This window comes from Kryptolebias marmoratus, linkage group LG20 (assembly GCF_001649575.2).
Source record: "Kryptolebias marmoratus isolate JLee-2015 linkage group LG20, ASM164957v2, whole genome shotgun sequence".
NCBI classification, from domain to species: domain Eukaryota; kingdom Metazoa; phylum Chordata; class Actinopteri; order Cyprinodontiformes; family Rivulidae; genus Kryptolebias; species Kryptolebias marmoratus.
In genome coordinates this window covers 4,528,065-4,553,932 of record NC_051449.1, presented here as the reverse complement: position 1 = coordinate 4,553,932, position 25,868 = coordinate 4,528,065, and the positions used below count along the sequence as shown (strand labels likewise).

The window sequence follows — 25,868 nt, the reverse complement described above, 5'->3', positions numbered from 1 at the left end:
TTTTTGATTCAGGACATATTGCACACATCTGGTAATGCCAAAATAAAAAACCGTAACAGACAAGAGGGGATCGGACGCATCTTTGCTCCTTTTTTTTTAAAACCAGGACGGCTGCTGGACGACACACAGTGACAGGAAATAACCCAAAAATCGGTTATTTTTAATTCCCGACGACGACAGGAGCTCCTGAAACGAAGAGAGTTGTGTTGGCTCTTCTGCAGATTTTCAACTGATTGTCTAACTTTTCTTCTTTTTTTTCTCCAAATAAAAACAGAAAAACTTTGATCCTCTCCGTCTGTTCGCAGAATCGGACGACGTTAGCAGAACGGTTGCTGTACAGAGTCGGTGGTTTTTGGTGATTTAGTCCGATGAGAACGGGAGAACGAAGAATACGTTCGTAGGTTTTGAGCTCCGGGTCCGAGCTGCGGGCAAACCCGATCCGTTCGAAGCTGCACGACGAAAAGGAAAAAAAAACGCATCTTCAGACGGCCGCAGAGTCCGGTTCCCGGGGCTTTGGAAGGATGCAGGAGAAAAAAGTAAAAAAAGAAAAACTGGGAGATGAGATACATTCAGCTTCGGGTCTGTCGGTATCTCGTTTCTGCAGGAAGCCCGGATCGTTTTTTGTTTTTTATTTTAACGTCCTGCTGCTGGAAGAACTCAGCGGCGTCCCGTCGCTCCGCTTTAAACTCCTGAAAATGGCTTAGAATCCAGTGCACTGCTTCTGCAAATACAGTCTTTATATATCTTTTATATATATATATATATATATATTTATATAACTTTACATCTTTAACATCTTCGTGTGACTGAAAATAAGCTGAGATGCTGCTGGAAAATGGACAATTTAAAGATGACCGAAGAGATTTCAGCTTTATGTACAGATAGTTCGTTATAAAGCGTCAGAATGTTTTTTTTTGTGTGTTTTCTCTAATTTCCCAGGACGTCTGTCGGCCTCTCCTGTAACACTGAGATCTCTGGAAGCTACATGTGGAGGAGAAATCGCTCTGCTTAGAAAAATATACACAAGTCTGTGCAGCTGTGACACAAAGTTTTTGGTGACTGATGGGTAAAGCTTCAGAAGTGAACTTTTTTTTTTTTTTTTTCCTCTCGATTCTTCGCTGCAGGCACTGAGCACCACGGTGCAAAAAAAACAACAAAATAAAAGTCCCCACGCAGAGGCACCTTCCTCCACCTCCAAGGATTTCTAGTTTTCTTCTCGGCGATGAACGCGCAACGGCCGGCGTGCTACACAAGGAGGCGGGTTTTACCCAGAGTTCTTTGCTCCGGGGGGCCTACAGCTGACACAGTGACTTTGGCGTGGCGTCCAATGAGAATCAGAGGAGCGGGCACGTCTGTCCGGGCAGCCGCACTTAAAGTCTCACACTTCAAATTTCAGATCAACGCCGATAAAAGCCTCTTATTGTGACATCTGACGTTCGTCTCATCAGGTCTGGATGTCTCTGCATCGTTTAGGTTTTTATCTCAGACCTCCAGTTTTGCTTCATGGCTACGACTCAAGACGCCGGAATTCGCTGCCATCTTGGAGGCAAATTTTAAATAAATTTAACCTGTAAGCTTAGCTGTTATTAGAGGAACCTCGTTGGGTTTCAGCCTTTTTAACCGTCTGGTTGACAGAAAGTGCGGCCGTCAGGATAGAGTTCTCCACCTCTGGAGCCAAACAGACAAGTGGATGCATAGCTTTGACTGAAGGAATGCTACCCCACCTGGAACGGCACAGTTTTCTGGTTCTTCTGAGGTGCAGATGCTTTGGATGGAGATGGAGGACGACGATGTCAGAAAGGGAAAGAAAAAAACAAACACGTCTGCAGGCTGGGGGGGGACGACTCGGGGCTCCTAAGAGATGATCTCCAGGATGTAGAAGACCAGCTCCATGACGACCGGGCCCTCGCTCAGCTGACACGCCCCGCTGTGGATGACGGGGATCAGAGCGCTGTCCAGGTCGCTCAGGTACTGAGGCAGGAGAGGCTGGCCGTTACTTCCTGCCAGGTACCCCACCTGTTCCGACAGAAAGGCTGCATCAGGATCAGTCTGCCGACTCCACAGCGAGTCGTCCTCCTCCAGCTCCCTCCATGTCCAACTGCATCAATATATGTCCTCTTTGTCTCTAACATCCTTCTGTCCCTCCTCTGCACATGTCCAAACAGTCTCAGTCTGTCCTCTCTAACTCTGAGGACCTCATTCCTAATCCTGTCCGTCCTCGTCCCTCCCAAGGACAACCTCGACATCTTCAGCTCTGACACTTCCTGTTTCGTCTCCTGTCCTTTTTGTCTCCAAACTGTCCAAAACGGCTGCTCTCACCACTGTCTTGTAAACCTTTCCCTTGACCTTTAACCTTTGCTGCACCCTGCCTGGACCCTCTTCTTCACCTCTTCACCCCACTCCCCGTCCTCCTGGACAGTGGACCCTATGTCCTTGAAGTCCTGCACCTTTGTGACCTCTGACCTCCTTGTAGCCTCACTGCTCCACCTGCCTCCCTCTCACTCACACACAGGTACTCTGTCTTTGATTCCTCGTCTTTCAGGTGCGTGCCTCCACCTCTCCAGGTTCTCCTCCACCTGCTCCCTGTTCTCCACAGATCATGATGTCATCTGAGCAGATCCTTGATGGACTCCCACCTCCACCTTGAAGCTGTCCCTCCTACAGGACACCTCACCACTGTCCTGTTGTCCTCATACATGTCCTGGTCCAGCCTAACAAACTTCTCTGCCTCTCCAGATTTCCTCACACATCACCACAGCTCCTCCCTCAGCACCCTGTCGTCTACTTTTTTTCCCCTAACCGTTTGAGTGGTTCTAAAACGATAAAAAGATGACATCTGCGAGTTTTACACGACCCCAACCCCGCCCTGATCCGTCCTACCTGGTCCGAGTCCAGCGTGACCCTCAGGCCCAGCTTGGCCATGCCGTCCTCCTTCAGCAGCTTCAGGTGAGGACACAGAGCCGTGCAGAACGCCCGCGCCACGTTCTCCGCCTGCCGGCTGTGGTCGGCCGGGTCGCTCAGCCCGTTGGGTTGGTCTTCGCTTTGGAGGAAAAACACCTGAAGAAACCAGAGCAAGGTTTCATGATCGACGTTGCTCTGAATGGGTATAAAATCTTACACAACCCTCCATCCTGTGGCAAATGGTTAAACTGTTCTTAGCCTCTTAATAGACCTGCTGCCTCCTGGGATGAAGGTTAAAATGGCTGAACGTTTGGTCCTCAGAGACGTGTGCGGCGGCCTGATTTTCCTAATAATCCGCAGGAAAGCGAGCAGTCTGCGTGTAAGGGAGTACCTCGGTCCAGCGGATGACTTTGCCATTGGCTTTGAACTCTGTGCCGTGGAAGATCTTCACGCTGGTGATGGACTCCATCGACTTCCCGTCGATCGGGCTGATGACGCTGAAACGAACACGAGGGGATTTTACGACCCGTTTCTGAAACTCGGCGTGACGTTTGCAGTGAAACCACACGCAGGAAGAAACGGAGGCATGTGTAGGATAATTAACCGTCCTGCTGTCCGTCGGCGGCCATTTTGACCGGAGGGCAGCCGAAGGGTTGAACTGATCAGAACTCTGTGGGTGATGGGAACGAGCTGATGGGGCAGCTGCTCAGATGAAACTCTGTTTTTCCTTTTATTTCTGTCCTTTTAAATTGTAGGATCAGTAAAACCTACACAGCCCCAACCTCGGAGGAGTCATTTTAAAGCAAACAACGTTAGAAACCACATCATGCGTCTTCCCGCCTCACCCTTTGTTGAAGTTCTGGTCGTCCTCCGTCCACAGGACTTCGACGAGCTCCTGGTTCTCCTCCTGATCGGCTTTCCCACAGGTGATGGTGAAGTCCTTCATGTCCCTCAGGGCCTGCCGTAGAGAGTCCATCGCCTCGGCTGTGATCTGGATCATCACACCGTCTGAACGGGGGGAGAAAACTCCATGAGTAAAAGGGAATTAAAAATACTTCGGCGTTCTCGTCACGGTGAATGGAGACATGGAAGTCTGCAGGATTCGTGCAGAAAAATGGAAAAACATTCTTGATTAAACCATCAGGAGCAACAAGTCTGAGCTGCTCAGAAACTGTTGCTCATATTTTGAGTCCCAAGTTCTCAGGTGTGTGGAAATCTGGAGCTAAAGCAGGGGTCAAAGGTCACCGGGGTTCTGCAACGCTTCGATTTGTGGTCGAACCTTAACCACCTAAATAAAGTCATAAAGTGATGTTTCTCTGAATTTTCAAGCTGGAAACCCAAATTTAGTCTTTCAAAAACAAACTTTAATGTTTCCTTTAACTATTTTACAGAATAGAAGCATAAAATATGGTCTAAATCTTCTAAGAAAAATGTTAAAATTAAAATAACCAGGAAATATACATCACATTTATAAGAAACATAATGAAGGACTCTTCCAAACTAATACACCAGGAGGAGCCTTCGAGATAAAACTTGAAGACTCTGGAACAAACAACTCGTGTTTGAACCTTTTTTTCCCCCGACCAACACGTTGATCTCACCTTCCACGATGCTGGTCTTGGCCAAGAAGCCGGACGAGGCTTTCAGCGCGCCGCTGAAAACAAAGAAGCAGGCTCCGGTGACTGAAGAAACAGAGAGGAGGAGAAGAAAACAGAGTCACGACAGTCACCTCGGAGGCGTTTGTGTTCTCGGGTGGAGGGATTTAAACCTTTCAGATAAGAGTTTAGGAGCTAAAACCCAAAAGGAGAAGCACCTTTTCGTGGCTGGTGATGGATGCTGATGGCCTGCGTCTGATAGTTCCCGTCATCGTTCTGGACGCACACCAAGTGGGAGTCGGCCTTGTCGTTGAAACACGCCCCCATGGCCAGCACATGCTCGTTGGACTTGTTCATGGCCTTCATCAGCTGCAAGGACAGATATCGTACAGCAGGACTAATTAAAGCCGCCCTCTGGGTGTGTGCCGTGGGGGGGGAAACGGGCTGAAGAGACACTGACTGGTTAAGCCTAAATGCGCCGAGGCTCGTGGGCGGAGTCGAGATGACAGCTTGCAGAAGACGACTCCGACAGCGGCGGATATTAGCGGCCTCGTATTAATCCCGCCGCTGCCACCCGTCAGAAATAAAAACTGAAAATCTGGAGGGCTTTAACCGCCCGCCGCGTTAAAACGCTCGCCTGAAAGCTGTCGAGCAACGGCTCCCCATCTGTTAGAGCATCAGCAGCCAAGCTCCGCTCCGCCCTGACGCTCGACCGAACCTCGGAGGCTGAAACGTCATCGCATGTGGGCAGCCTGGAGTTCAGCTGCGGCGACACCGGAGAGGTTCTTACATAATCGCTGACAATCAAACACACGTGCTGATGTTACGGGTCTGACAGAAGGTTTTATCGGCTCAGAAAACACAGAAGGATCCTTTTTTTTAACCATCGAGGATCGTTGAGACAAATTAAGAGGATCCAGTTCCAGTTATTTTTAATCCTCGAAGCCACAAGTAATTGAGCCTGAATCAGATTTTGGTGAGCAGCAGAAAGGTGTCATCTTAAATGAAAAAAACTCTTAAAGAGCAACCTGATGAGGTGGCCGTCGGTAACCATGGTAACGCGTCTTTGCGTCGTGACCGAGGACATTTTGTGCTCAAGCTTCACGCAGCAGCGTGATGTTTCTGATGAATGAGTGAATCAACAGGCTGGTGTCGTTTTCAGGGATGTTGGACGAACTGAGAGATTTATTAAAAATTAACGGCTGCAGGTGGCAGAAAATATAAAAATAACCTGGAAAAAGTGTTTTTTTTGTTATTGTTGTTGCTGTTTTTGTAAATCTGGTCAAACCAAAGATGGATGTGAGGACTAGAAAAACCACTACGTCATTTCATGTTGATCTGAAAATAAACAAACTGATCAGGACTCTTATTAAATCAAATCATCTAATTAATTTTTGTTTATTCTTTGGACTTCGATGACTGCTCCTGTCTTAGTTGTTTCCCTTCATGTTAAAAAAAAAAACGTTTAAATTTCATTTTTAATTTTTGGTTACAGCTTTCTGTGCATGTAAGGAGATTTCAAAATAAAAGTCCACACTTATCCTCCTTCACAACATGGCTGCTTTGTCTGAACGTTTCTTTCTCTCTCTAACATAACTTTGTAGTTTAAATAAGACTTTCTCAGTGAACCTAGAAGAGAGAATCAGCGTCTAAAGATAATTAATTAGTAAATGACATTAATATCCATCCAGCCGTTTTCTTGACCCGTTTCTCTTTTCCGGGACAACCTGGACAGGTCTCCAGACCATCACTGTGCAAACTTTAAACGGTCTAAAGCAGGGGTGTCCAGTCCTGGTCCTGGAGGGCCTCCATCCTGCAGGTTTCAGGCGTTTCTCTGCTTTGAATGACTGAGTGAATAACGGGCTTCTGCAGAGAAACATCTAAAACCTGCAGGACGGAGGACCTCCAGGACCAGGACTGGACACCACGGGGCTACAGGAATCAGGTCAAAGTGTTTTCTGTGCATTTAAAACGTGGACAGGGGGTGTACAAAACTCAACCTCTTTTCCTTCCTGGAGTTTTCTCCTCGGATCAGACCAAACTGAGCTGAAAGGACGGAATTCGGCTGGTTTCCACCCGATAACCGCGACAACGTCTCACCTCATTGTAGCGATTGCTGGGGATCTTGATGCTCGTCTTCCTCACCTCCATGTCCACAACCAGACCCTTCACCACCGGCAGAGTGTACTGGTAGTTACGGAAGTCCTTAAAAAAATAAAACAATGGAAAGTTAGTTCTGAAGTTTCTAAAGTACGAGCTTTTCTCATAAAATGCTGCCCTGAAACATTAAAAATTGTGTTTTAAGTGTTTTTTAACCCCTAAACTCTTCAACCTGGAGTTCAACAATAAACAAGGAACAAAATAAAATAAAAATAAAAGTCTTTACCGCAAGCAGGTTCATGATTGTGTGCCCGGTTTCTCCAAAGAGAGGTTTTCTGAAGCGAACGCTGAACAGTGGGCACGGATAAACTGCAAAAACGAATACGTAGAAATTAGTAAAAAATAAAAAAACACAAGGAATGCACTTCATCTGCACTAATTCAGCCGTCACAGAAAGACGTATCATCAGAAGGTCAAATAATTGTGGCTTTATTGCAAGAAATAATTAGAATGAAGACATTTTTGTTGCCTGGTTGTATAAAACTGGAACGGAGCTAAACGGGACTAAAACACGGCGAGCTGCAGTTCAACGCTCCTAATTTACAAGTTCAAATCTTTTTCCTTCAGCGACTAAAGCTTCTTAAATGACTATTTTTAGCCTTATCTTAGTCAGCAGCTGGAAAAAAAAAAAGATCAGACTACAAACTCTCATTAGCAGAAATAAATAAATCAAAGTCATCTCGACCACAATCTGCAGTGAACAGTTTTCCTCTTTCTGCTGGTCGGCCTTAAAGGGCTCAGGTTGTTTGTCTGGTGGATTAATTTCATGTCGACGAGCTTCGGCTGTGACTCCAGCTGCCGGATGCGGGGAAAAGGCTTAAGGAGAGCTGGCAGGTCTGGCTGTGAGGAAAGAGGATTCTGAGGCGGGGAATAAAAGGAGGCGAGCTGCTGGGCCGGCTGAACTCTCAAATTTATTCTGAGAGGTTGAAAACAACGATCAGAGGAATGATGACTCTTTGCCATGACTTTACCTCCACCTCAGTAAGTAAACCTAATGTTAGGAGTCCAGTGCCACCGAGGCACAAAATACTACCACAGAAAACAGGATTTCAGGAACAGCAACACAGGAGACACAAACAGATCAAGAACTCGGTTTTTGTTGCATTTGTTTGGTTTGATTCTGCAGCTCAGAGCCACCAGATGAGCTTCAGGTCTTTGCTCTTCTGTTCTGTGAGGTTTGCCAAATGTTTGCTTTAGTCTGATTGTTGCTTTTAAGACTGATGTGTTTTCTGTGAGTCAGTTCGGCAGCGTAATTCAAGTAATTCCCTCATCCACTTCCTGCTTCCTGTGGAGCTGAATCTTACAAATATGCAGTAGTTCAACATCCAATCTACAGTGATCTTAGAAATGTTTTAGACTTTTGTCGCTTCGTTGGCGATTCTTTAACGATCCTCCCATCGCTGAGAGTTTTATCCTGTTCTGTCTGCGTCTGAACTCACATCGGTACTCGGCTCCCAGCCGCAGCATCAGACGGATGGGGAAGACTTTGGCCCAGGGCGTCTCCCACTTCTGGATGAGGATGCCGAAGAGGTAGGGGGGGTTGGGCAGCAGCAGGTCCTGCAGCGACTGGAAGGAGGGGCTGATGTAGAGAAAGCCGCCGTGCTCCTTGCTGCCCAGGAAGCTCTGCGTGAAGAACGAGTGGCTCAGGTGGCTCAGCACGTTGCCTTGAAAAAGGGAGCAGAGAAGAAACGGAAGGTTGACGGAGAACTGCATCAGCATCCACACGATAAGAGGCAAAAAGGAAAAAGGCTGATGCTTTCAGTGTGGATTACTAAAACATCCTGTTAGGTCGGTATTAAGTTCTACGATTTCCCATTCCCACAAAGGATCCACGTGTCTCATTATCCGTACGGGAGATCGATGGCTTCAGACGCACACAACACAATAACCCTGATGACAAGTAAAAGCTGGGACTTGCTAAAGCCAGCACTTCTTCCCGAGGCCTGACTGACGGCGACTTAATCAGGACGACGCTGCTGGAGTGAGAATATGAAACAGGAAGCGGCCCGAGGGGACGGAGCCGTCAAAGTCAGACGTGTTTGTTCTGCAGCATATGGAGGTAAAAATGGACAGGCGGCGGCATCTCGGCCGGGTGGAAGCCCTCGGGCAGCAGGGCGCTAATGTTGCTGTTACCGCTGAGGGCCTCCTGGTAGAGCTGCACGAAATGGGTGAAGATGTCTTTCGGGACGGTCTTCTCGTCGGGCAGACACTGAAGCAGAACGACGACCTCCGCCTGGCCCACGGCGTGCATCCCTTTCGTCGTCACGTACCAGCATTTCCTGTTAACGTCTGCGAGAACAAAAAGGAGGACGCAGTCGTTTAATGACCACCAACTGCAAAAAACACGAATCTTGTAAAGCTGATTTAACACAAATAAGGAACCAAACCACTAATCTTCTTTTCCCGAACAAGAAGTTTGTAAAACTTTGTGCACAAAACTGAACAGGAAGTAAAATCAGTTTATTCTCTAAGGTACAAAAAGACCGGCGCAACAGATGGTTTTGAGTGATCAAACTACAATTTTCTATCAGAAATATGTTTCTTTGGATAAAAAGCATCAAACTTCTGTTTTTAGGTGGATTATTTTATGAATATAAAAACAATACCAGATTCATAAACTTTGTAGAACGACTGCATTTAGCTTTTTGCCACTTTTACGTTATTTATTTTTATTTAAACGTTTTACAGCATTAATCCAACATGCCTGTAAAAGTGACAGAGACGTTGCAGTTTTTCTCTTTTCTCTGCCTTTATAAAATTAGAGTTTTTAGACAAAATCCTGTTAAACAGATGGAGCAAATTAAATGCATGAGCAGATCGTGTTGAAAGAAAGCTGAACCACGATAAATAGTTTTTGAGTCACTGCTTTCTCAACCTTTGTTTGGCATTAAAAAAACAACAATAAATTATGTAGTTTTGTGTTAAAATACCAGCAGGTGTGAACGACATTTTCAGAGACAGAAAGCAAAGCTTTCAGATGTAGTTTGTCTCTCTCATTTGGCTCAAACACAGATACGTTCTGCAGTTAATTTTAGTTTATTTAAAAGCATGATTTCTCCAAACAGCTGATCAGAATCCAAATCACCAAGCCGTGGCACGTTACCACGCTCAGCTGCCATCTGGTAAACAGAAAGCAGTGAATATTTAAAAGATTCTCTGCCGATTCTCCGACAGATTTAAAGTTTAAAGTTTAAAGGCTGCGGAGACGACTCACAGTTGACGAGCTTGACCATGGCCAGCAAGTTGGCGTTGAGCACGAAGACCAGGGGGTCCGGGCCGCCCTCCTCCAGCTGCTGCATGAGGATGATCTCCGACGGCCTCTCCTCCACGGCGTAATCTGCAGGAGGTTCAGAAGAGACGGGCAGAGGGAGGAATCAGGAAACAACGGCTAAGGAGGGAACACGGATGCAGGAGAGAACTGAGGAGGATGGTGAAGTTCAAAGCGAGCCACGTGAGGAGAAATGAGCTCAAACTAGCGAGCAGAAATCTCCGCCACAATTTAAACATCACCACGTAACAAACTTCTCCCCTCTGCCGGCAATGAGTGGTCAGAACACGAGCGGCGTGACACAGAGCCAGTGAAGCGCACGCTAAACGAACACAAACACAGCAGCGATGAGGACGCGGCAGAATGGTGAGGATGAGGGCAAGCACCTGTGATGTGGCCTCCCGTACCTCCTTTGACTCCGGTGGAGATGAGGATGGGAGGGAGCCCGTCCTCCGGGATCAGGCTGACAGAGCTGCCCACCGGGGCAACGGTGCCGTGGGCTGCCTGCGGGGGGTGGAGAGCAGAGGTGTGGGGGCGTGGAGTTAGACGTACTGTAGGTCAAACACACGGCGGGATGTAAAAACAAAAAAAAAAAACCTCTCAGCAGGGTTAAGAGCTCCTGCTGGAGGCTGCAGGTTTAATAACTGTAATTAAAACAAACCAGCAGCACTTTATTCCATCAGATAAGCACAGACTCCTGATTTATTCCTAAACAAATAAATAACGTACATAATAATCAACAAAAACTGTTTTTTCCTTACAACTTCACCAATGAGATCCCACCTTAAACAGGATTGTAATTAACAGAGTACAATACGCTGTCAGCTGAGAACATGAATTCATTTAAAACGTGCTTACAGAGATATTAAAAAGGAAAGTTAGAGTCCTTGTAGCTGCCTGAGATTTCATTTCTTTTTACACCTCCGTGTGTTCAGGGGTGCCTGAGGTCACACTTGTAGGTGAAGTCAATGACCTGAAATTAGATCAACGGCCAAAACAAACTCTGCGTGACCCGTTTGCCAGAAATCTACCAGAAATAGATCACCTGAGTGATGTCAGCTGACATATATAACAGCAGAAGAATCATGGAGCTGTTTTCATGAGCTGTGTGACTAACAGGGAAGTCATTTTTAGTTTTTAAAAACTACTGCGAGCTCAGACTCTCTCTGCAGATCATCATCGGGCCATCTGAGACAAAATCGTTTGAAAGAATTACTCTCTGTAGCAGATGATGAATCATTCGGTCACTACCCGCTGCAAACAAACGGATAAATTCAACTTGCTCTTATTTACAGTAAAGAAAGCTTTCATGTAAACCAGCAGAGTACAGAACGTTTCAGCTGTAAGCTTTTTAGTGTAATTCTCATTAATCCACAAGGAATGCTTCTTTTTGAACTTGTTTACTGTATTACAGCCCATAACTCAGGCAGTAAACCACCAGGAATCCTTCGTCCATCTGCACAGTGGCCCAGCGGCACAGCGGCCCACGGGACCAAACACACTGGAGCTGAACGCTCTCCGTGCCACGCTCACCTCTGAAGACTCGGCTGTGGAGGATTTGTTTGAAAACGTGGAAACGGCTCGCGCCTGAGAGGGGGCAGAGCTGGAGGTGGAGGGTTTGGAGGACTCTGCCGCGTCCCTGTTGGGCGGGACCCCATCAGCGAACCACACCCTCCTCTGGTCTCGTGAGATGGAGCCTAAATGACGACAAACGGTGAGAACGAAGCAGACGTGAGTTCTTACTGGGGCAGAACGGCACTGCGCAAGGTGGAAATAAAGGGTTTTCTATTCTTGTAAAAAGGTCGCACCCTCATTGCCAGGCTGCTTCAGGACCCCCACGGGAACCATGACTGTGGGAGGGGGGGAGCTGAGCACCCCAGAGGCCTGCGCCTGCTGCAGAGGGGGGATGGTGGAGCAGTACTCGGCTGGGTTGTTGGGGTTCGGACTCTGATTGCTTGCAGCGGTTGGCGTCTCCCACGACTGAGCTGAAGGCAACAAACGTTACAGGTCAGGAATCTATCGAAAACCCACAACAGCTGTTAAGTGATAGTACTATCAGGCATGTCTCAGGTTTCACTTCTTCTTTTTCAGAGCTGGGATTTAGATTTGTTACAGACTAAAATGCAGTCTCAATGTTCTCTAAGATCAATGTCGGTCTTAGTAGTGAGGCCACCTCAGAACTCATTCATCCTCTGTATCAGGGGTAGGCAATCCTGGTCCTCAGGGCCACCATCCTCCATGTTTTCCTCGTTTCCCTGCTCCAACACACCTGATTCAGTGGTTAAATCACCTCTTCATGTTCTGCAGAAGCCTGTTAATGACACACTGGTTCAAATCAGGTGTGTTGGAGCAGAGGAACAAGTAAAACCTGCAGGATGGTGGCCCTGGAGGACCAAGATTGCCCACCCCTGCTCTTTATGTTCGTAATCCGTTAAATAAACGACGCACGGCGGCGCCACAGCTAACTGGGTCAGGGAACGATCGAGCTACCTCATTCATTCATTTCTCAACTCAGATGAAATAAAACATTTTATAACCTAGAATTTCAAAAAATTCTACATGAAATAAGCTCCATTTTGATACCAATATTGCTATCCATGTGTAAAAATAAAGAAGGATCGACAATCTTCTGACGGATGTTGGCATTGTGAGGATTTACAGCCGATTCCGCGGATGATCGACGTCACAAAGAGCCAAGCTGACACTTTTCACTGCTTTGCTCAGGTGTTATCCACGAAGGAATAATCTGAAACTTTACAGCCAATCAGAGCGATTCCTCAGCTTCAGCCAGGAAGTGAAACACAGCACTCTCTACTGCTGCCTATTTAAGAATTTTATCAATTTAAACCCATTCTGACGATCAGTTTTTGAACTGCAGTTTTTGAAATTGGTAACCAAAGGACCGGTTTTAAAAATTCAAACTGTGTTGGATTTGTCTTTAAAGGATCTATCTGATGGTATCAAAACATGTTTTTGAGGTTGTAAAAATCAGGTGGCCCTGCTAGTTATAGTCTAAAATCATCTCATGCTGAAAAGGTTGGAGTTGCAGCCATTTTGGTCAAACCTTGTTAGCGACGTTCTGCCCGATCTCACGTGTTGATGTGAGATCCTGCGAGATGAGACGGCGCTCAGAGGATGACGTTCAGCTACAACCGCACCAATTGTTAGCTCAACATCTGTAAAACCGACCCGAGTCGCAGCCATTTTTGTGCCGCTCGGGTCAATGAGCTGTGGTGGCCATTTCGAATTGGGTTGATTCCAAAAGTTAACCGGCCGTAGCAGTAAATGATCCAGCGCTCACCACTTGTCAGGGCAGAATGACAGGTGACGCAAACACGAGCCTCCTTCTTGTCCATGTACACCAGCTTACACTTCAAGCTGCAGCATGTTGCACAGAACACCTTAAAAGAACAACAGAGAATCATCATTCAAACCAGAAACTCAGAGTCTTCTCAGCAGAACAGCATCACAACACCGCTAAATTATTTCACCGTCGCTGTGCAAAAGGTTTGGTGCCATGTGTGACTGTATTAGCAGCTCATTATGAATCATTATCTACCCACGTGCGTTTGGTAAATGAGTTGAAACAGGACAGATGATGCTTTTAATTTTAGAGCCTGGCAGCCCGTAACGTGCTGCGCGTTCATGGAGGAGCACGCTGCGTCGATGGTTTGCAGCCCCGGCTGCAGGTGTTAGCATTACTGCAGTGCCAGCTCCTCCCAGCTCAAGTGGCAGTGTGAGAGTGTTTGTTTACCACCATGGGAAATTAAGTAGCACTCCGACGGTTTTCCAGTGCCGTGTCAGCGACCACATCTTCCATTTACAGCGCTGTGCAGACATCCTGCACGTGTGGGTGGCCATAAAGCTACAAGCACACCCACTGAGTCTCATGTATCAAAGCCCTGCATTAGATTCACCTCCTTTATCCAAAATAAAGCCTCAAAGTCACTGACAACATATATATTTCATCTCTTTATAGTTACTTTTTTGCCTTTTCTGGTTTGAGTTCGAATCGTCTCAGCACTGACCTTGCCGCAGGCCCTACAGTGGTGCCTCCTCTTGGTGAAGGTGAACTTGACGTCACATTTCATGCAGACAGGGGCCTGGGAGTCGGGCACCCACACAGGAGCGACCTCTCCCAGCGAGCCGGCGCCCTTCCTGCAGGGCGCCCCCTGCTGGCCGGCCTGCAGGTCGTTGTCCGGGCTCTCTGAGGACATCAGAGACGAAGGGTGGACGCCGCCCTCGCCGTTCACGCTCACAGAACTCTGAACGGTGCCGCCGGGCGACAGCTCGGTCGGTGTGCCCCTTCGACACTGGTTCTCCAGGTTCTTGTTCTTGCTGACTGCAGACGGGCCGAGCTGGTTCTGGACCTGGCCCGACAGCGGCTGTGGGATCTGAAGTTTGAGGCTGACCGGCTGCTTTGGTCGTGCCCCTCCGTAGGGAACACTCACAGGTTGAAGCCGGCTGTTGTTCATTTTTGGTTGGATGCTACCTGACCCCGCGGCTCCACCATCGCTCGTCTCCTGCTTGCTCTCCTCCATCTCTTTCTCCTCAGTCACAGAGTCCTCCTTGGAGGAAACAGGGGAGGGAGAAAAGTCCTGCTCCTCCTTCTCCTCCGTTTCCCCAAACACTAAGCTGCTCCCATTTTCCATCTCCAAACCATTAGGAAGGATGTTTATTCTGATGAGCTGATCTTTTTGTCCATTCTGATCACCTCTTCTTTCATTCTCCTCCTCTTCCTCCCTGCCAGGAGGAGACACACCATTCTCCTCCATCTCACACTCAGGCTGAACAACTTGACTCCTGTTTATATTTTCTTCCAGGTCCTCCTGGGAATTTACAGTTTGTCTTTCTTGACTGAAGTCCTGTAAAGCAGCAGCACTGCTCTCATGTTTAACATGTCCTCCATTTTGCGTTGCAGGAGACACATCTGGATGGACATCCCCGGGGATCTCTTCCTGTCTTAACCCAACCTTGAATGTAAAGTGGGAGCCTCCTCCTCCAGCCGAGGCAGGCATCTCTCCAGGTTTATCCTCCTGCTCAGAGGCACCGGGCTGAGCATCTGTAGGAGAACTTCTGTCTTTACCGAGCACATCCAGCTGCGGGCTGCCGGGGCAGCCATTCTCCACAGCTCCGCAGGCTGACACCGGGGGCGGCGACAGGTCGCCTGCGCCCACCAGCTTGCCGATGTTGGGCTGAGGAAGAGGCGGGCTGTAGACGTCCGCCGGCCTGTCCTCCGCCCAGGATGGAGGTTCAGGCCCCGGCTGCCTTTTAGGGTCGTCTCCCTGAGAGGAGCTGGACGAAGAGTCGGGGAGAGCCTTAAAGGGAAGGGGGCTCTCCCGGGGGCTGAGGTCTGTGTGGGACAGGGCAGGATTCAAAGAAAGCATGTGGGCCGGCGGGGCCAGGATCTGAGTCCACTTGGCATCCGAGAGAATCGACGTGTCCGTCTCATCTGCTAAAACACGAGGGGGAACAAACATAAATGAATAAAATCAACTGCCAGAAAATGTTTTCATGCAACTAACGCTGATTTTCATTCGAAATTAATCAGCGGATACTTGAATCGTTTCACCATCTCTGGGAATAACCAGCTAAGATGTTCTGAACCAAATACAAAAATACTCTCCTGGTGATCGGAGCTAAAACTGGCTCCAACAAACCGGGCGGTGAATTGAGAAACGAGGTTGGTTTAGCGCAGGAAATTAGTGTGTCAATGAACTTTGAAAATCTAAGAAAATAGGTCAAACGGCTCATGAAGCCTCAGGAGAAATCAGACTGACAAGCTGCACGACTGGAAACTCTTACGATATGTCTTGTATCTGTGTTTTCTCAGCCACACCAGTTGTGACACACTGCTCTCCTCCCGCCGCTCTAATTCACGCTAAGCTGTTTGATTGTGAAATGTACCGAGTCTTTGCACACACACAGTTAATCTGCCGAGCTAGATCTCTGGCTGAGGGCTTGGATAATCACCCTCAGCCAAAATACACACCGAGCTAAAGGCACCTGTGTGTCAAAAACACACACACACACACAGAGAACGAGAGAATCAGCAGGACTGGTATTTTTTTTCTGGGGTCATCTTACATTATTCCAGAAAAGAGCAGCTTTTTTTCTCAACAATGAGCAAGCCAAGTCTGCAGTACATACACCTCGGTGCTGCAGTGTTTGCTTTGCGATTACTATAAATAAACGCTGCGAAACAACTTTCTCAAAAAGACCCAAATGCGGTTTCCTGCTTATGCTCAGAGCCCGACCGATTGATCGATCAGAACCAATTTTTGATCAAAGATCAGGATGTTTTCATGCTTGCGTCTAGGCTGATTAAAAGGCAGGCACATTTGTGGGCAGCTCTGGGTTTTTTTACACTGAACACTGCAGACTTGTGTCACTCAAACAACGGTTATCTTTCACAATGGCTACTTTTTTAAGACCCCAAATGTTGATCAGAATATTATATCCACCAGGAAACATTAACAAAAAAAGATGCCTCTTTGGTTTGGCACCAGTCACGGTTAAACAGAGAATCCAATTAATCTCATTTCCTCCCTGCTTGCTCCCAAATCACCTCCTGTAAATGTTACTCAAACTTGATGGGTGGAGGCCCGATTGCACGACACTTGGGTTGTCCCCCCCGGAGCTCACCTTCGTTCTGCTCGAACTCATCCAGCACCTTGTCCAGGTTGAAGGCCTCGGCCTGGAAGTAATTCTCCATGGGTCAAGAAACTCCACCCTGCCGACGGCCGTGTGAACCTAGAATCAGGAGGAACCCATCCTCAAAAGCAATTTCTGTCTCGTTTCTTTCCGGCGTGTAGCTGCTCTCGATGGGCTGACTCAAAATCACCGACATGAAGTTTGTCCTCCAACTCTCCGTTTTTCTTAATTCTCATTTCCTTCCTGTCTTGTGCGATCACTCGAGAGGTCAGGGAGATAATGACAGAGAAATATGGTGATGACCAAAGTCACTTTTGAAATTAAAAAGCTCCCTGAGCGCAATAACTGATCTAGAAGGCAAGATAAGGCGTTTTCATCCTTTTTCCTCGGTTCAAAAATATCACCTTTGTATTTTCTGTAGCAATATTAAAGGAAAATTAACTAATAGTTACTTTTAAAAAGGTTTTCAGCATGCTAATTGTAATTTTGATTAAAATGATTTGTCTTTCAGTACCAAAAGGTGACATATATTAATAAAAAATAAACTTGAAAATGATTCTTGAAAACAGAAAAATCATAATTCAAGGAGTATTTTGTTTACATTGATGATCATATTAGGTAAATAATATCCTTTTTATCTTCAGATTTCAGCTCTAGATGACAGTCAAAGTAAAGGTAGGTTGATAAATAGTCAAACTAATAACAACCAGTGTGGCATCTTCTCCCCAAAGAAATCAGATTATATGTTTTCATTTGCATCTACACTAACGGCCGAAACAGGAAAATATCATGCAAAAATCCTACCAGCAGCTGAGGAATAATATCTGTGCTCTCTGTGCACAGACAGACGAACTCCTCTGTCATTAAATGACAACATCTCAGAGACAACTTGCTCGTGCTTCTCTACAAACTCAAATATAAAAATAAAAAACGTCTCGTGAACATTTAAAGGCGTTAAACGCTCCCCTCGCAGCGAGTCCTCACCTGCACAGCAGTCCGACACTCAGCAGCCCCAGGTGGTGATGTTTCGCTCAGCGGGTTTCCCTGTCGGTTCTTAACTTCACCCGGTCTGGCAACCGCCCAGCGCCCACACCTGAGACACAAGGAGGAGGAAACACCTTTCGGTTAAAAACAAAAGGTCGCTCGAGTTGAGTAAGGCAGAGAGGAGCCGCCCACGTGGCGAAGCGCCAAAACGATCCCGGCTTTAATGTTAGTATTATTCACTTACTGCTCTTTATAACTCACCACAAAAACTGCTCAACAAACACACCAAAGAGCCAAAAGCACTGACCGACTGGACTGAAGCTCGAGACTCCATCAGCGCCTCAACAAGAACCAAATATTTACTCATAATGTCTCCTGTCAGCGAGCGACGGGTCGAGTTCGACATTAAAGAAATGTGCATCGTCCACTAATGCCAATGCTTTATTTAGACATTTTAATTAAGTGATCCAGATTCATTAATATTGCTAACAGAAAAAAAAAAAATCAATAAATCACTGTGCAAAAGAATTAGGCAGGTGTATGAACTTATTATAGTGAAGCAAACTGAGATTACTTTTGTGAAATGTAAATTCATGAGCTTCATCTCTTGCTTTGTGTCTCATAGTTCACGTTTCTCTGCTGCCCAGTTTTATATTATATAGAAAACGGCGACTTTCTTGTTTTATATCAAAGTCGATCCTTGGAGAAGAAACCTGCTGCTGGGATCTAAACAATCCAACTTGGATGAATTAAAAACAGAAACTGAACATCTTTTTTTATTTTTAAAAGGACAAAGATTTGACTTTGGACACAAGATTTATGACAACACGTAATTAATATCTGAAGCGCAATTTTTCATAATAAAATACTGAAGAATGGTGACCAAGAGTCTTATTTTCTGAGTCAGAACAGAAATGTAAGACAGGTTTGGGACGCTACTGCTTGTAAACATCCTGACAGCACTTCACACACACACACACACACACACACCAAGCCTTTAACCGGCCGACCTCAACAAGCCAATCAGAGCCACAGATGGGCAGCGAGTGAAAGTTGAATCCAGGCACGGTAAACCTGCCCGGACCGTCCTTGGAGTCGAGACGAGACGTTCAACGAATGAGGAACGGTCAGTCTGAACTCCGGGGTCGTCTTCGCGAGGACGAAGGCGGACGGGGATTACGCCAGAGACCGAGCGCAGGTCCTGCCGACCTCCAAGAGACAAGCAGGGGCAACGAGTTTTACGCTGGGAGAATAATTTGTAACCAAAAATACCCCCAAAACAAAGCAGAAGGAACAGAACAGGAGGTCGAACACCAGGAGCTACACAGAGACGACTTAAAACTGAAGAATAAAAAATGTAAACAACAACTCTAATGGGAGAATTTTCACATCTGATCACTGAATTTAGTCGTAAGCGAAGGCTGCTTTCTAACGCAACTTTTACAAAAACCCTGATGAGTCATTTAATGATGCAGAAATAAAGTTAGAAGCGTAAAAATTCACATCTAAGACACAGAAAAATTGCATATTTTGATAGCTATCATTGCTTTAACGCAGCTAAACTGATCGACTGAACACCATGACTACTTTAATTCACCACAGAGGCTAACGTGAAGAAAAACGTTTGCTGAAGACTCTTCAGTCTGCAGACAGAAATCCCTAAAAAAAGCGTTAAATTACTGTAAATGTGATAAATATTCTGACATAAAAATAAAACTCTAACAGAGGACGCCCCCTCACACAATCAGCTTTGTGGGTTTTTAAATTTTAGCACAAATCTTTATTTGTAAAACACTTTTCCTGCAGCTGAAAGTGTATTATTTAAAGACAAACATATTTCAGAGAAGTGTTAAACACTAAATTCAGGTAATTATATTTAAAAAAGTCATTTTAATCATTCTGTATACAGTTAATACACCAAGTAGTTGTGTTATAATAAAAAGTTCTTTAAAAAATCAAATTATTACTCTTTATAAATAGCCCTAATGTCATATTTTAAGCAACAAAATGCAGGAATATGATGTTAAAGGAAATTACAGACTGTAAAATATCAGTTCAACTCTTGATTTGTTCATTTTATTTTCAGGGAGTTTGGTTTATACGCAGAGAATATGATTTATTACTGATATTTAACTTGGAGGAAGAAAACGTAAATATGCCAGATATTGTTCTTGTTTTTTTTATAAAGTCAGCAACACAGAACGATGTTTAACTCAGGCTGCGATGTGATCGGGTTTGAGGAAACAGGAAACGGAAGCGACTTCCCGGACTCGTTGACCTCTGACCTTCAGAGAAAACCAAACCAAACGAGTCTGAATTAATCCAACGAACTCCAACACAAACGCGGACAGGAGCCCAACCCTAATTAAGATTTAATTACTTTGCAGAGGTGCTGAATAATGCATATTTAGTCAGAGTGCACGAAGGAGTTGTATTTTTAGACGAGTAAACTTGGGAAGACGCTTCAAAAGGAGCCGTTTGTGGATAATACTAAACAGACCGCATACTTTAAGGTGGCGTTCTCAAAAGCACAGCATTTTAAAAAAATTCAATTAGGTCTCAAACCTCAGTGCTCTGATCAAAACTCATATTTGTGCTGCCAATAAGATATCAGAAAAATACATTTTAGTCACATTTTTAGTTAAAAATGTGCTGTTTTAGCACAGATTTAAGCTGCAGACAATGTTAGCAGCTTTAACTTTCCACATCTTCACTGACTGGAGCTGCTGACTGATTAAAGAAACGTTTATACTAAAGATAAATTGTTTTAAAAGTTTACTTAAAGGCAGTTTCCTGCTCCATCTTTAACAGCTGTATCATAATACTAAAAAAACACTACGCTTACAAGAAGGAAAACAATAAAACTAACGGAAGCACGCCGGGATCCAGTGAAAGTCACACAGGCTAAAAATCAAACACGCTGCTGACACGATAACGCACGCCTGACTGGACATCCTGGCACGGCAGCTGAATCAAATGAGACAAGGGCATAAACAGCGACACGCCAAAGCACCACAGCAGTTCATTAGGTTCCACGCTGTCAGAACAAGAGCGTTTCCTGTCGTTTCCTGTCAGGGAGCAGAATCACTTCCTCGCCAATCAGGCTGGAAATCCTTCATGTGACGTTTAACCACAACCACCAGCTTTTAACCCGTTTAGTTAATGAATACCTCCTTGCTTTCTGTTTTTACAGTGTTTTCCAGCTTTCTTTGGTTACCATTTGAACTAATTACAGCTTTTTCACCGCACACGTGTCACAGCAAGAAAATAACCTTAATAAAGGCTTCATAGCATTTAAATACTGTAATTTCACTGAACGGGTCCAGACTCCCGTCACTACTTGTTACTAATCTTAATATTAGTTATTCCGACTCTGCTTACCAGACATCTGTGGAAACATCTGGGTCAGGAAGCTAAATTTTGGATCTAGAGTTGATTTAAATTTCAAAAACACAGAACAGTCTTCAGATCAAATTAAAAGGTACTTAAAAAAAAAAAAAAAAGCTAAAGGAGCCCAATTAGCTGTCAACGATTCAATGATTATATCAACATTATTAAATATTTCTGATGACATGATTAAGGCCATGAAAGAGAGCTTTAGGTATCATCTTTTGACCATTTCTTTAATCACTTCTCCTGAGCCATCGAGGAGCCAGACTTTATTCTAATTTTTAAAACAGGAAACGTTTTTGTGAAGAGGTTTGACGGGCTTTAAATAATGTTTTCGCACCAACAAGATGATGCACAAAGAGCTTTAGCTGAAAATCTGTGCGTTCATTTACATAAATAACAAGATAAAATGATATTTTTATATTTTAAACAGCATAAAGGGCAGCTACAGCTCATTGTTTGTACTCCGCCATGCTTCACATTGAAGAATAAAGATAATAAAGTCCTTATAAACCAGCTCTTGGCTGATTTAGAGCATCGGGGAGGAGGTCGTAGAGGCGTACAATGTGTGGATTTGACGTGCAAACGACGCAGTGGGACACACGTAGCACCTAGCAAGATGGCGGCCCGGTCGCAGCTCGAACGGAACAATGCCAACACATCGTAGATCAGGGCAGTCATTAAGAGGTAAACTGGCATTAAGGGCTGGTTTAGAGGAAACCGTGCTCTGTAAGAACACTTCCTCTAGAAATGAAGACAAAGTGTCCGTGTTGCACCAACAGTCCCCGGACAGCCAGTTCACTTCCTGCTTTCCAGCGCCGCTGGATCCAAATACGTCCCGCTGCAGACGCCGGCTGCCGAGGGTCAACGCAGGAAAACCCTGAAACGATCACTTCCCCTCTTTAAGAATGGGCTGACATCACTTTCTAACAACACCGTCTCCTGACTGAGAGACGGGTTTATTATGAACCGTTTAACTCCCTGAAAGGAGAACAACCGGGAGTCGCCTTCATCTCCTGGAGGATTTCTTTTTTTTTTCTGTATTCTTGAGATAAAACAAAACAAGCAGCGGCTTTCAGTTCTTCTAACAGCGCAGACATTCCTCTGATATGAGGTAATTTCTTTGACAGCACGGGTCAAAGAAGTAAATCCACTGAGATTAGAAAAAGCAGCTCCGCTTCGAAGACTATTATGAGCTCATTTCTGATCTACATTTCCAGACAGTTGTAGTAGTTTCTGAAAGCGTTCAGTAACCTACATCTGGGAAGTCTCCGCGCGGGCGCCTGGTGGATCGGTCGACTCGGTCGGGCCCTCTGGGTTTTAATACCACCTGAAGACGGCAAGGCAGATCATCTCCTGTTGCAGGTAAAAGTCCGGATCAAATGTCCAGTTTTAGGTTTCACATCCAAGGTTGGACGGGCGGTCGGTTCGGGAAGAGAAACTGACATTTATGACGCTATGAAAAGTTTTAAATCACCCCTAATTTCTTTACACGGAGCCAGACTTTCTTCTAATTTCTTTAAGCGGTCTTGATCAGCAATTCTCCGGGCTCACTGCAGGTTCTTCATGGTTTCTTTTGGACTTTGACTCCGGTTCTTCTTGTACTTGACCGTGACAGCACATCGAGCAGAATAAAGAGGACAAGAAAAAAAAACAGGATCTGAGAAATGAATCATCTACTGTGCTGGAAATCTACTTATTGGTGCTTAAATACTTATTTTATGTCTGTCATAAAATAGATTTGGTATTTGTCATAGATCCAAAAAGAGAAATGGGAACAAACTGTGTCCTGCTTCTTTAAGTTGTCTGTTACGTGTTGATGTAATCAGTTGAGTTTAGGAGCTTGTTTTGTGTTTCAATGAAGTGAAAATGACTAAATATTTACAAAAAAAGCAACCTAAATCTGCAGTAACACTTTAAAATATCGTCTTGGAGCTTTTAAACATGTATGAAACAAGAGCATTTTAAGAAGGTTAGAGGAAATCCTGTCTTCTTGGAAGCAAAACATCAAGAAAGGAGGGATGAATCAACTATTTTTCCACTGCTTCTCAGACTGATGTCACTTCTCATGACTCAAAGTTGATGCTACTTTAAAAAAATAAAAAAATAAAAAGGTGCCACTGGGTTGGGCCCTGTTCTGCATAAACCTACATAAATCTTAAACAATCAAGAAGCCCAGCGACTGAAAAGAAAGGCATGAACAGATCAACTCTTCCAGGCACATAGGTGACCATTAGCTGGGGTTATGTAACCGGAAAAGTGGCAGTGTGGCTCTGCCTGCAGGCCAAACACAGCCCCGGCTGGATAAATATCCTCCACTGGCTGACGGAGGACCAGTCCGTGCCCACCAGGCGAGCGGATCGCGGAAATCACTGCCCGCAGTCGGCGTTTGCTCGCTGCGGAGCGCCCCCCTCCTCCCTCCCCTTCCCCGGTGCAGCTAGCGTTAGCTCCGGGTGATTCAGCTGGCGACGCGCCGCTCTCTGACGGACACTCGCTCCGCCGCCGAGTCGGTGGGGTTCGCAAGCACCCCAGTTTTAACGGTTACCCCCCACCACCACCCACCACCCAAAAATAAACAAATAAAAAAGCCTCCCTTCCTCCTAGGTTAACGCAGAACCGCATATAAACACGTACGAATTACCGTTAGCCTCAAAGTTAGCTTGAACTGTTAAAAGCAGCGCGCGCTGCACTGACGTTAAGCAGCGTAACCGTTACGGCGCGTTTTCTGGGGGGATTTCTCGCAAATAAAACGAGCCACACGGAGACCCTAAAACCTAAAACGCGACAGTGCTTCGTCTCCGTCGGTGCCTGCCGCGGGCGATGGCGGTCAGACCCGATTTGAAACGACAAAAAAACAAAAAAAAAACAAACATCCAGCAACTCACCGGAGGAATCCTCATCTTTAGTCCCGTGGAGCCCGACCGTCTGCGCCGCTAACATTCGCTCTTAAACGCTTCCTTTTTTATTAATTATTATTATTATTTCTGAGTATCCAACCTCTAGATTCCCTCAGTCTGCTTCACTTGAACAGCACTACTCGAAAAGTACAGCCGAACCCTGCCGTAGTTGTGCGACAGCACCCGAGGATCCCTCCCCCAAGGTTTTAACGCTGGAAAATAAGGAGCAGCCATGATTCATTCAGGCATCTCCCACTTCCGGTTCGACCTTTCAAAATATTACCGCTCAAAAGCTGGGGAATGGGGATTTTTTATTTTTTTTATTTTTGAAAACAGACACCACAGCTACTCCACCTTTCCCTTTTAAATAGCCCACACTCTGAACAAGTCCTCCAAGATCTTGTCAAAGCATAACAACATAATTATAACATTAGTCTTTACTAACAAATTTGTTTTTTCCTCACCTTCTTTCCCTGAAACTATTTGATCAAATGGGCATTGTTTATTTACAGCATCTTTTTAAAAAGTCTGGCACAAGGTATGGAAATATTTCAGTATTAAAATCAATCAAAAATTACAGCAGTGATCGTTAAATGCAACGGATAATTTCAGTATTGGTTAATGTAGTTTTATTGTTATTACTCACAATAAGTATAAATATATATTTTGACTGGCATATATACAGCAATACATGGTTTATTTAAAGCAATCAAGAATATTGTGTAAAAAAATCTGAATCTGCAAAGTTGCTTATAAATTTGCCAGATAAATGCAGATTAATGCTGCCATGTGAAGCAGAAATTTAAAGCTGCAATGTGCAAAACCATTTCAGCTTCAGATCTTCATTACAACAAACTTTGTGCATAAAGTGCAGAATAAAATAATATATGCTGGTCTAGATTCTCAGCCATCCAGGACGTGGTGAATCCAAAAATAAATAATAAAAAAACAAAGCAAACTAGACTTCTTTTTCTGCAGTTAGAGATATTTCGCTTTCCATCCGGGGAGCTTTCTCAATTTAAAACTAAACAGAAAACGAAATATCTCCTTAAACTACAGAAAAAAGTTCAAGTGCTTTGGTTTTTTTATGTTATTTATTATTTGAATGAATGAATGAAATAGTACGAGACACATTTAAATGTTTGCTGTCTCTAACTGATAATCAAAAAGTAAGAATGTTTAACTTTCCAGTTGACATAAGTGGAAAACTTAGAAAAGTCTAAAAGCAGCTAGTTTCCTGTTTAACAATGGCTTTGACACATTGCAGCACTATAAAAGTTGTATTTATTTTCTATCGCTTGCAAATAAAAAGAGAATATGATTTATTTAGATGTAAAAGTATTTCATAGTTCATCAAAGTCAGGTTTCCCTGTTACTATGTGCTTTTATTCTCTAGGTGTCCCCCTCCTGTTTCCGGTTCTGCGTCAGTTACGTGCCCAGCTTGACGCAGCTCCGGCCGCTCCGCTCCCGGGGCTGCTCCTCCAGAAGCTCCAGCCGCAGCAGCAGCAGAAGAAGAAGGGGACAGTCTGGGCGGAAGACGACGAGTTGAGGCCCCCGGGGCGGGTCCACACGGCTCCGTCCCGCTCCCCGCGCACCACGGGCCCGGAGCCGGAGTGACTCATCCTCGGTCACCTTGTCACGGCCGCGTCCGGGAAGGACGGCGGCGGCGGAGACGTTGATCAGCGAGACCGGAAGTGGTGTCAAAACATCCAACCTGTGATGACAACCCAGCTCCAAAAATGATTCAAAACAAGGTGGAGCTGCTGGAAAAAATAAATAAAGGATGACCAGCAGAATAAAACATGCTACTGACTGCAGATTGTGGCCATTTTAATAAACAGCTAAATTAATTTTACAGTTTTAAACCTCAGTGTTAGATTTTAAAGTGCAATAAAATAAAACATTTATTCACTGCTTTTGGGCTTTTAACCCCTAAATCTTTACTATTTTCACTAGATTTCTGAGTACAGGCTATACATTAGTTAGGTAATATATTTATAAATTACTAAAATATAACAT

General features: G+C 45.1%; 1 protein-coding gene across 3 annotated transcripts; it reads right to left on the bottom strand.

The window, feature by feature from the left end:
* Positions 1 to 259: 259 nt before the first annotated feature.
* zfyve9a (zinc finger, FYVE domain containing 9a) lies at positions 260 to 24,082 on the bottom strand. 3 transcript variants are annotated; one of them, XM_017410964.3, is made up of 19 exons: positions 23,838 to 24,082; positions 17,563 to 17,671; positions 16,570 to 16,677; positions 13,953 to 15,379; positions 13,226 to 13,325; positions 11,733 to 11,909; positions 11,458 to 11,621; positions 10,332 to 10,428; positions 9,871 to 9,993; positions 8,790 to 8,945; positions 8,096 to 8,320; positions 6,883 to 6,965; positions 6,597 to 6,701; positions 4,715 to 4,865; positions 4,503 to 4,583; positions 3,747 to 3,909; positions 3,293 to 3,398; positions 2,881 to 3,057; positions 260 to 2,016 (listed from the first exon to the last, which is right to left on the bottom strand). In XM_017410964.3, the coding sequence occupies exons 3-19, from the start codon at positions 16,637 to 16,639 to the stop codon at positions 1,855 to 1,857; spliced, it is 3,567 nt and encodes a 1,188-aa protein (XP_017266453.1). In that variant the 5' UTR covers positions 16,640 to 16,677; positions 17,563 to 17,671; positions 23,838 to 24,082; the 3' UTR covers positions 260 to 1,854. The 3 variants fall into 3 exon arrangements, with proteins under 3 accessions (XP_017266453.1, XP_017266451.1, XP_017266452.1); XM_017410962.3 differs by having other exon boundaries at positions 10,311 to 10,428; positions 23,838 to 24,081; XM_017410963.3 differs by having other exon boundaries at positions 10,311 to 10,428; positions 13,953 to 15,376; positions 23,838 to 24,081.
* Positions 24,083 to 25,868: the final 1,786 nt, after the last annotated feature.

Excerpts from the sequence above, each read along its gene's own strand:
- zfyve9a (XM_017410962.3), bottom strand. The coding sequence starts at position 16,639 with ATGGAGAATTACTTCCAGGCCGAGGCCTTCAACCTGGACAAGGTGCTG. Across the intron at positions 11,910-13,225 it reads TCATTCTGCCCTGACAAGTG|CTCAGTCGTGGGAGACGCCA; the intron begins GTGAGCGCTGGA and ends TGTTGCCTTCAG. Across the intron at positions 3,399-3,746 it reads GACCAGAACTTCAACAAAGG|CGTCATCAGCCCGATCGACG; the intron begins GTGAGGCGGGAA and ends TGTTCGTTTCAG.